At 46.3% G+C, this 10,655-nt stretch overlaps 2 protein-coding genes across 2 annotated transcripts; both read right to left on the bottom strand.

Moving 5' to 3' along the window:
- Positions 1-1,499: 1,499 nt before the first annotated feature.
- Positions 1,500-9,186, bottom strand: cops8 (COP9 signalosome subunit 8). The gene is made up of 7 exons (XM_034562348.1): positions 9,008-9,186; positions 8,288-8,358; positions 7,920-7,968; positions 7,578-7,710; positions 2,700-2,807; positions 2,530-2,592; positions 1,500-2,015 (listed from the first exon to the last, which is right to left on the bottom strand). The coding sequence occupies exons 1-7, from the start codon at positions 9,098-9,100 to the stop codon at positions 1,936-1,938; spliced, it is 597 nt and encodes a 198-aa protein (XP_034418239.1). The 5' UTR covers positions 9,101-9,186; the 3' UTR covers positions 1,500-1,935.
- trim63b (tripartite motif containing 63b) lies at positions 2,973-7,683 on the bottom strand. Its single transcript, XM_034562347.1, has 2 exons — positions 7,578-7,683; positions 2,973-5,935 (listed from the first exon to the last, which is right to left on the bottom strand). Exon 2 carries the CDS (start codon positions 5,915-5,917, stop codon positions 4,883-4,885), a length of 1,035 nt encoding a protein of 344 aa, XP_034418238.1. The 5' UTR covers positions 5,918-5,935; positions 7,578-7,683; the 3' UTR covers positions 2,973-4,882.
- Positions 9,187-10,655: the final 1,469 nt, after the last annotated feature.

Genomic DNA, 10,655 nt, shown 5'->3' on the forward strand with positions numbered 1-10,655 from the left:
ATCGTCGTGACTGAACCAGGAGAACGATGGTGCATGGACACATGGACGACACATGGACACATGGACACATGGACGACACATGGACACATGGACACATGGACGACACATGGACACATGGACACATGGACGACACATGGACGACACATGGACACATGGACACATGGACGACACATGGACACATGGACACATGGACGACACATGGACGACACATGGACACATGGACACATGGACGACACATGGACACATGGACACATGGACGACACATGGACGACACATGGACACATGGACACATGGACGACACATGGACACATGGACACATGGACGACACATGGACACATGGACACATGGACGACACATGAACACATGGACACATGGACGACACATGGACACAAGGACGACACATGGACACATGGACGACACATGGACACATGGACACATGGACGACACATGGACACATGGACACATGGACGACACATGGACGACACATGGACACATGGACGACACATGGACACATGGACGACACATGGACACATGGACACAAGGACACATGGACACATGGACACATGGACGACACATGGACACATGGACGACACATGGACACATGGACGACACATGGACACATGGACGACACATGGACACATGGACACAAGGACGACACATGGACACAAGGACGACACATGGACACATGGACACATGGACGACACATGGACACATGGACACATGGACGACACATGGACACATGGACGACACATGGACACATGGACGACACATGGACACATGGACGACACATGGACACATGGACACATGGACGACACATGGACACATGGACGACACATGGACACATGGACGACACATGGACACATGGACGACACATGGACACATGGACACAAGGACACATGGACGACACATGGACACATGGACACATGGACACATGGACGACACATGGACACATGGACACAAGGACACATGGACAAGGGTTCGAGTGAACAGGTGTTTCCACAAACATGTAGGAAATACATAAATGAGCTCAACATGACAGACATGCAAGAAATGGATCCAAAGCACATGATTTCACACTAAATCCCATCAAATGTCTCTTCAAGCTAGTGTAGAAGTAGTGGGGGCAGATAAACAGACGACAGGCTGAGAGGCTTTAACAAAGTCAAACGTCCATCTCTCCTCCATGTTAATTTACGATAGTGAGTGGTGAGTTTAGCACGCAGCACATTGGAAAGGTTTGTCTAATTCAAACCATTTGAGGAACACATGTGGACGAAACTAAATAGCTTTGATCTAGATTATTTATCTGTGAACTGGTGGTCTGATGACTACAGCCTTAATGGCCTCCCTGTGTTTATGAATAGTTGATGCTTATTTTCATGCGAGATGGATGTGACGGCGGTAATCCCCAAAAGGCAAATCTAATGAAATGTTCCACATCCTTAATTGAGCCCACACTGGTCCATGAAGACAGAGACAAAACTCAAAAAAGACTCAAATTAGAAGCAGCAAAATATTTATTCACTAGTCAAAATATCAACTTCAAACAATGAGGTCTGAAATCCACATGGTGGTGCCAAGACTTCCGGACAAAGATTGTTTGCCAACTCCCATGTGCGAAAACATACGAGCGTGTGTATTTCTATTGTATGGGAAGAAGGGCCTGTAAGCCATACAAAAACACTGAGAAACATATTTGTCCTTTGAAATCAAGACCCAAATCTATACATCAGGTGGGTTTGCAGAGAGTGAAAAAAAAAGGATATAATACAACAATTTCAGCGTATGAACTAACATAAATAGGCAGGTCTTGGAGGAGAGCGTGCGGCATTCATGCGAGATGATGGGTGTTTTTTGGTACGTCCCCCCCCCGTCACCCCCCCAGTACCGAGGCAGAGCGACAAGAAAAAAAACAGGGCTGCGAGTGGTGGGTGATCAGTTCTCGAGAAAAGCCACGTAGTCGGTGAGTCTGGCCAACTGCTGCTCGTTTGGAACCAGTGAGACGGGGGGAGGATCTGTTGAGAGAGAGAGGGGAGGAGAGGAGGAAAGGTTGAGTCAGAGGGGGATTCCTTGTTGAGCCAAGTGCTATCCATCTTCTCACATCCCCCCAGCTTTGACTCCCAGCACCAAGCACCCTCACTTGAGCGGACTCAGCAGGTTGGAGGCCTCGAGTTAACCCCCCCTGTTTAACACCACCACCTACAGAGTCTAGCCTGGAGGTCATCACATCTATAACTTCCTCACTAACATGAGGTTAGCAGGTTGCGCTCAGAGAAGAAAAGAAAGGGACTGGACGAGGGAACCCTTTGGACATGAGACGTAGCAAATCAAACAAGTTGATTCTCAGAAAAGGGGACAAACGTCACCCCTCCACATTTCATTGAGATTAAAATGTCTCCTAAATTTCCGCTCTCAGCAGTTTCACGAGTGTCTGATCAAATCCAGGAGAAGAGGAGCAAGAAGGCGGGCGCAGGATGGATCATGGAGAGAGAAAAGAAGCTTGGATAACAACGCAATGCTGCCACCTACCTGGCTTTTTGGGCATCACCATCCTGGTGGCGGGGTCGGCCTGCCAGCCCTGGGTCACCACACCTGAAAGACAAAGACGGGAAAGAAGAGAAGGAAAACAATCAAACTAAATACTGATAGAATGACGATATGACATTTCCTGTGAGGCGGTTGTGTGAACTGAATCGTACCCTTTACGGCTTCTTCCACCGAGTAGCCCACGAAGGCAGCAAAGTCTTCTGCCGCGATGGAGGTGTACGCCTGGGCCACCAGACTGTACGCTCGCTGCCGCGTGCTCTCTGGGAAGGAACCATCACATGGGCACATGTATTTTAGAGACTGTGTGTGTGTGTGTGTGTGTGTGTGTGTATGTATGTATGTATATATATATATAAAGAATTTTCCCCCTGGGGATGAATAAAGTACATATCTAATCTATCATACATACACACATACAGTATATATGTATGTTTAACATGGCATTCAGGAGTCGTGTTTCTCGTGAACAACGTTGCACATGAATGTACACCATGAATTACAATCAAGAGTGACACAAAGGAGGCGTGAGGCTGTTACCAAAAAAAAGAAAGTCCTGCTCTGCTGCGATCGTTAGCAGCAGGAGGAGAGTGCGTTTAGTTGAAATCTCAAGTGAATGCTAGAGATCTGCGGTTTTCTACTTTGCGTTCTTGCTTACGGTATTTCATGTAGGGGCTTCCTCTCACCGCTCCCACCTCACGCGCTTTAACATCTGACAGGACTCTTCTAGTATCTGGGTTTGCTTTGAGGTCAAATGGGGAATTGGTAGTTGTGTAACCTTGGATTTGAAAATGATGAACCTGGGAGCTAAAAACTAAATCGGAAAACTGGATTTCCTACTACTTAAAAATGGATCTGGTTTGATGAGGCACGCCTTAGATGAATCGTGACTGTTGCAGCACTGAAGCCTTTATCAACAGGCTCTGGCTTGGCTTGGCCAAACGTCAGAGCCGACACATTTATCTAGCCCGACTTGACACGGTGCTGTAGTTTGAGGAGATAACCTTTGAGAATGGCCGGGCCTCACAGAGCAGCGCACACACCGCCATGTATTCTCTGCTCCGGCAGCGAGCACGTAAATGCCTCAGGGTTGCGACCGTTGGTGTTTTATAGCCTAGCAACGGTGTGTGCGTGTGTGTGTGTGTGTGTGTGTGTTGCAGCAGCTAGCAGCAGTAACAATAACAAGCGGGATGAGAAAAGACAGCTGTCAGGAGCACTTTCCCCATTCTGCCGTCCAAGGGACTTCCTGGTATTGTGCTTATCCAAAAAGAGGAGCAAAGAAAAATAGGGCAGTGTTTATGCATCAACTGTGTTTGACGGTTCTTCGTTTGGATTTTTGTCAAGTCAGTAATGAGTTGTGGTTGAAGAGTAATATCTGCAGTCTGTATTTAGACACTATGGTGATTAAAACAGACTATATTAATGGTGTCATTGCTGTTTCAGAATAAAACCCATCTGTTAAAAGTGAGTCACATACCAAAAACCATAAAACTGCTTCTGGTGTTGGAACAACTTTCTTGCACCCGACTGGCTGCGTACTAGAAAAGCAACGAGGGACTCGGCCAGAGCCCAGCGGGTCATCTCCGGGGGCTTTTTGTTAGGTAGACGTGTATTTTTACCGCGCCCTCTTGACCGTTGGGCGGTGACTTGCGCGGCAACTGGACCGGCCTTTCTATCGCGTGCCCTTCTGACTCCGAGCTGCTGAGCAAGACGTCCATTAGTGGGAGGATGGGCGCTTTATGGAGGAGAAACAGGACCTGGCCTGTCGGTCCCAGAGTCTATTCCAGGGTCGCTATCGTCTCTCACCTCTTAAAAATAGCCCCCCACTTTTCACCAGCAAAGGCAAAGCAGACAGGACGAGGCAAGGGCTTTTATTTTTAATACAGCCAAGTAAGAGCAGCAGCAGTCTGGGAAACATTTGGGATGGAAGCAGTCCAAGGACGCTCCATATATTAGATGGCCAATAAAGAAAATGGGAGCTTAACTTCATGCAGATTTATTCCACAATCCATCAGAGACAGGTTTTTGGTGATAACAGAAGTGCAGCTGATCACAAACTGGGACAAAGTGAGAACACAAACAGCTATTGACGTGTAATCAATCTTCAGGTGAGCTAGTGTTACGTTTATTGCAGTTATTTGCTCCATTGAACTGGCTTAGAAGTACAAAAGTATAAAAAGTAGTTAAGAAAAAGTATGAATACGACATTGACATTAAATATTGCACTGGAAGTATGGGCGAGCCATTACATCTACCGTAACCTTGTATTTCATCAACCGCAGTCCCTGCCACAAACATTACATTATTTCCTACAAGTCCATAACCACTTCCATTTTCATTACTCCTCCTCCTCCGCATCCTCAAAATCATCGTCATCACACGCTCCGAAGTCCATTTTTGCCAGGACTGCCTCTACGTGTTCCGTCGACAAAGAGAAGTGGTCCATCTTCTCGAAGCCCGGCTCCGGCCTCTCTTCCCCCAGCGAGCCTTTGGCTGCGTCCTTGGTCTGCGTGATGAGGCCCTTTGAGGCCAACAGAAATTGAGCGGCGCAGCCCTGCTCCAGGGCCCTCACGGCCGTGTCTGTGAGCTCCGAGCTGGTCAGCAGCCGCTCGCCGTAGCGCTGGGCCAGCGCTCGCAGCGCCGCCACCTTCTCGTCTTGCTCTTTGCCTATCTGCTCCAGCAGGACTGTCTTGCGCTCTTCCAGAACGGCGTACAGCAGGTCAAAGCGCTCGGCCAGCCCCTGCTTGGCGCGCTGAGCGTTGTCCTGGACGGAACGGCAGGAGTCTTCCATCTGGTTGAGCAGGGCCTGCAGGCGGCCGTTGCCGGCCACCAGGGTGTCGATGGCGTTGCTCAGATCACCCTTCTGGGCCTGGTAAACACTTGCCAGCGGCGACACCTCACAGTCCTTGTGCTGGCCGAACACTTTGCACATGGAGCAGGTTGGTACCTGACACGTCATGCAGTAGATGTTGATCTTCTCATCCTCGTGCTCTTGGCACATCGGCTCCTTGGATTCTTTGGGCTTCAGGGTGGTTTCTGTGCCTCCGCCACTGCCGCTGCCTTCTTGCTGCTGCTTATAGAGGTCGATAATGTTTTCTACCAGCAGGTTGCGCTGGAGCCCGTGCACGCCGTGGCGGTCGAGCACGACCTCGAAGCGGCAGGTGGGACAGCGAAAGACGCCGCCGGAGTAGCGGTACGGGTTGCGGGAGTCGTAGAGGTCGCTGGCACAGCCACGGCACAGGTTGTGCTGGCAGGGCAGGATGACCACGGGTTTGGTGAACATGTCCAGGCAGATGGGGCAGCTCAGCTGCTTCTCCAGGCTATCCATGGGGCTCGGGGGCCGAACCATGGACCCGGTCCTCTGAACGTCCATAATGGGAAGAGTCTCCAACTACACTTACACCAGAAAGATTGACCTATTTTAACAAGAGAAAACTAAACTGTTGGTTTCAAAGGTTACCAGAATAAAGAGCAGACTCTGTGCACGTATCCTTGGCGAGTGTTGTAACATGTGAAGTGCTGATGTCTATTCTGACTGGGAGCTGGCAGCTCTGGCCTTTATACCAGCCCCTCACAGCTGGTGACACCCGATCTCTTCCCACCTACGGGGGCGCACATTCCTGCCTGCTTGCTGCCTCGGGAGCTTTTCACAGAAATGGCCCCCTCCGACCCAGTGCTGGCAGTGTCCCCTCTAACCGCGACAAGAGTGGCGCACTGAGCGGAGACCACCGGGTTCCATGTGACTGGCTCAGAGGAGCCAAATAGGTAAACAAGTCAACGTCAACAACCTGTGACTGCGGTGTTGTTTTGACCAGTTCAACTGCTTTGCTTTGTTGGACATTACATAGCAGGCTGTTTATATAAAAGGGTTTTGGTTGAAGTGGAAATGGAGTGTTGCATGTACTTTGGACATTACTGTCCAAATAAATAAATAAATATATATATATATATATATATATAAACCAATGGTGTTAATAAAAATAATATTGACAGCTTAGATGTTTAATTGTGTATTTATTAAAATCACAGATGACATAGTTCTTTTCTTTTTTTAAGAAAAAACATTTTCTGGTTAATATTAAGATTTATAAATATTAATATGTACTTGTTTTTTCTTTTTGAAATGCATGTTGAGGTTTTACACTAGAAATGCTATGACATCATTTGAGTTCTAGTTATTTGAGAAGCCCATGTGGTGTTATTCATTCAAATGTTAAAGCCTAACGTTTCTGGCCAATAAGCTCTTGGGACCAGTTGTTTGCGATATTGTGCCATTTATTGTGCCATATACGGCAACATTTTATTTTTACGCAAACATCCTCAGCAGAAAGCTCTCAGATAATATAAATGTACTTGTTTTATCATATAAATAACTTATTTATTGGATGATTTGCTACCTTTAAAACTGCAAAATTAAAAAAAGTTTACAAGTGGACACAAACACTCCTAATCCTCCCCCCATGCAATTATTATCAATGGTTACACAAGTGTCTCATGACATACATGGCCAGCATTCATGGCAGATCAACAAGGAGAACCGTAAACATGAGGGGGAAGCTATTCTTAACCTCTTGCACAAGGGAGCCGTCACATGATACAGATGCCCAGACAATTGGGAAAATTTGGGGGAAATGATTTCCCGTGGGGAGGTTTCTCAAAAACAGGCGTTTGACGCAAGAAGGGGATGTGGGAAATCAAGACATGGCAGAAATGTTTGGATATTCTGTTGCATTATTAAGAGAGTACCGATGGGAGCCTGTTAACTTATTCAGAGTATTGTGCTGTAACCAGGTGATCAAGCCTTCATAATGCTGATACGCATGAACATTCAGTCCCTTTGTTTCCATCGTGTTATTTCCCCTGGGTTGCATCACAGCTGAAACTGTTTTCAGTCGGTGCCCCCTGCTGACTTTAACTCTAAAATCATGCATATTCTCTTCAATTGCCCTACATGGAATTCTGCTACAATTTACCCAGAGCTAAATGTGTAAATAAAAAGTTTCAATCATCTTAAAAGCTAAATGAAATGTTACCTCGAAGAGCCTCCATGACTGGGAGGATGTTCTCTGACCACTGGAAGGCGGCGATGGTGATGTAGATCCCTGGAAAGTCCCGCTGCCAAATGCGTTGGCCCACGGCCCAAATGGATGGTAGTTCTGGGTTTGCCTTTATGCAACACATGGAAAGGCATTTCAGAAAAAACTTTTAGTATGCTCCTCATGACACTTGCAGTCACACCCAGATACTTCTGTCGTGAATCACAGTGGCTACATTCTTTCTTTTAAAATAAAAGCCCCAAATCGTATGGTGCATATGCAAGCTGAACGAATTGTGATCAGCAAATGTCTCCTCCGTATACGCTGTGTCATGCTCACCGACTTTATCGCCTGGGGAATCCGTTTCCAGAGATACCGGCCGTTATTCCTGTTGGAGCCACAGCAACAAGTTAGACGGTACACAGAATCAAGCTGCAGGCGGCAGCGCTCCAATAGAGTGGGCAGTCATCTCCATAGGAGACCTCAGCTACCTGCTGCAGTTTGCCACACATATTCCTTCAAAAAGTATTCTTATTATTTTGGTATTCGCAAAGCCATCCATGCACGATATGCATGATATGTGCGACACAAAGTCAGAGCACAACTGTTTGCTAAAGTTATCTTGGAATGAAGGATGCTTTGTATATTTATGAAGAAGGACCACAAACAAATAGGCAAAACATGTGACAGACACAGAGCGGACCTACATGTCATTATGAAGCAGATAGAGCGACAGCAGCTGAGCGTACACTTGAGGTGTTGCGATGCCCCCTGGCGCCTGTGAAGAGAAATGCAGGTATGATGTTAAAGACCGAAGCCAAACATCAGCAAACAAACTGGACTGTGGCTCAACACTCCGCATGTTGCACAGATCGCTCCCTCACACACACACATCAGCTCCGGACCGTTCGCGTCAGACTGCACCGACGGTAAACACTTACCGGTACCGTCCAGTCATCTCTTAGTTCCTGCTGACGTTACAGCATTGGGCTCTTATGCCACAATGTTTCCAGCTGTATGCATCAAAGGATACGGTCGGTGCCAAGTGACCCGACGCCACACAGCGAGACGAGCACCGGCGTTTCCGTCGTTTGAACCGCATTAGCTCGAGTTTACCAACACAACGAAGAGATGCCTCGCTGTCTGAGACTAGCCACCTAGCTAACGGCACCTGCTAACAACAGAGAGTAGCGCTAGGTCTATCAGTTGCCGTTAAATGAGGAGTTTCTACTCGTTATTATTAGTATTATGAGCCAACTCGTAGCGTAAGTTTGAATGGTATCAGTGCCTGAAAGTAACTTCAGCCTGAGTGGTAAAACAAGCTAGCTGCTCAGCCATAACGTTAGCCAAAGCTGGCCATGAGCTAAGGCTAACTGTGGGACCCACCGCCTCTACTACGTCAGGCATGACAGCGAGTCGGCGCTTACCTCGAGCTCTTGAGCTTCACACTGCTCCAAAAGTTTATCAAAATTCTCCTCCATAATCACAGCAGTCGGCATGTTGATGCCTAGTTGTTGCATCGGGACCTTCTTCTGCTGTAGACCTGTCGTCGATTAGCAGCAGCTCGGCGGTGTTGCTGCCCTCAGCTGGAGGAAACACAAACGACACCTTGTTGCACATCTAACGGCGTTTCGAATCAAGCCAGGACTCAATATACCACAACAGCAGAACATCCTTGTACATAAGATGATGCAGATTGTTCTTTCTTTAAAAAAGGGGGAACAACAAACTATATTAATAATCGTGCTTGTATTGTTCAAACCCTCAACGTTACAGTAAGTACAGAGAATACGTTCCAGGAGAGCAGAACAAAACAAAAACCTACACATCTGTCTGGACATTGATGTGTAGTCCCTCTCAGAGAAAGCTGTACATTTAGATGTATTCTTTAATTGTCATTTGTATCAAGAGGTTGAGAATTTTTTTTCTTTCGCTAATTGTTTTATTTGAATAAATTAAATTTTTTGAAGAATTCAGTTTGGTGTCAGTGAACTCCCCAGTGCTGAGGCCGACTGCCTTTCTCCTTTAATCCACTAATGATCCTCTTTGCCAGGGATTTCTGTATTCCAATCCTTTTTGATCTCTCCGTTTTCTTTGATGCAGTTACATCTTTTCCTTCACTTTGGAAAAAATGGCTTGGGATCACAGGCAGAACGATAAGGCGCTTCCAATATGCTGTTGTTGTTGTTGTTGTCGTTGTTGTTGTTGTTGTTGTTAGAGAATGCATTAATCTTGCCTGCTGTTCTCAAGCATTGGGTATAGAGAGCTTTAGGAGCAAGATTTTCTATACATTTCTTCCATTTTCATGAAAGATTATTTTGTTCACTTTTTAAAACTCTGAAGTCTGCTGCAGCCTCACTTCAAACGTCGCTTCCAAATTTCTATTTTCTTTGTATTTTAAAAGTGTTTAAGCAAGAAATGTCTCATTGAGATTAAACATCTCCTTTGTTAGAGTCTCCTGGCCAAGACAGCAGCTGCACATTAAAACAGAATAATAACGTTACACCGGCTGTTTGAGACGTCTTTGATATTCACATCTCTTTTACGACGCTTCAACTCAAAGACTTGTGCCACAACGTTTCCCCCCAGGTCACAACTAAAATGTTTGTTTTTGTCTTCGATGGAGTGCACGCAGTCAGTCATTTTTTGATTCACAATTTCCCTCAGGGCATCAATAAAAAAGATGTTGCAATTATTCTCTACTGGGAATTAAATTAGAAAAGGTGCTAAAATAAGATATAGTAGATTTCTGCAGTCGGTGTTAAAGCAATACATACACATTATTTGCAATGCCTCAGTTAAAATGCCTTTAATTTCATCTTGTGTGACTGCATTGTAATGCACAGTCTGTCACCAGCAGAATACTTTGACGTGGTCATGCATGTTTCCTCACAGCGTGGTGTAGACATGTCAAACTGAAGTCATCTGGTTGGTCCAGATAGAGGAATAACCTATGACGCCAACAATTGTTGTTCACATTCACTCAGAGTTGCAGTCAATTCTCCAGGATGTTGTGAGGCAAAACAATGGCTAATGCACAATATCTAATCACCTAATATTGAAGTAACCCCACTG

Source organism: Cyclopterus lumpus, chromosome 21 (assembly GCF_009769545.1).
Source record: "Cyclopterus lumpus isolate fCycLum1 chromosome 21, fCycLum1.pri, whole genome shotgun sequence".
Taxonomy (NCBI): domain Eukaryota; kingdom Metazoa; phylum Chordata; class Actinopteri; order Perciformes; family Cyclopteridae; genus Cyclopterus; species Cyclopterus lumpus.

Bases quoted from the DNA above. Each gene is read 5' to 3' on its own strand.
- trim63b (XM_034562347.1), bottom strand. From the start codon at position 5,917: ATGGACGTTCAGAGGACCGGGTCCATGGTTCGGCCCCCGAGCCCCATG.
- cops8 (XM_034562348.1), bottom strand. From the start codon at position 9,100: ATGCAACAACTAGGCATCAACATGCCGACTGCTGTGATTATGGAGGAG. The intron at 2,808-7,577 runs GTAACATTTCAT...GTTCCTTCCCAG, and splicing joins AGTCATGGAGGCTCTTCGAG to AGAGCACGCGGCAGCGAGCG. The intron at 2,593-2,699 runs GTACGATTCAGT...TTTGTCTTTCAG, and splicing joins GGTGGAAGAAGCCGTAAAGG to GTGTGGTGACCCAGGGCTGG.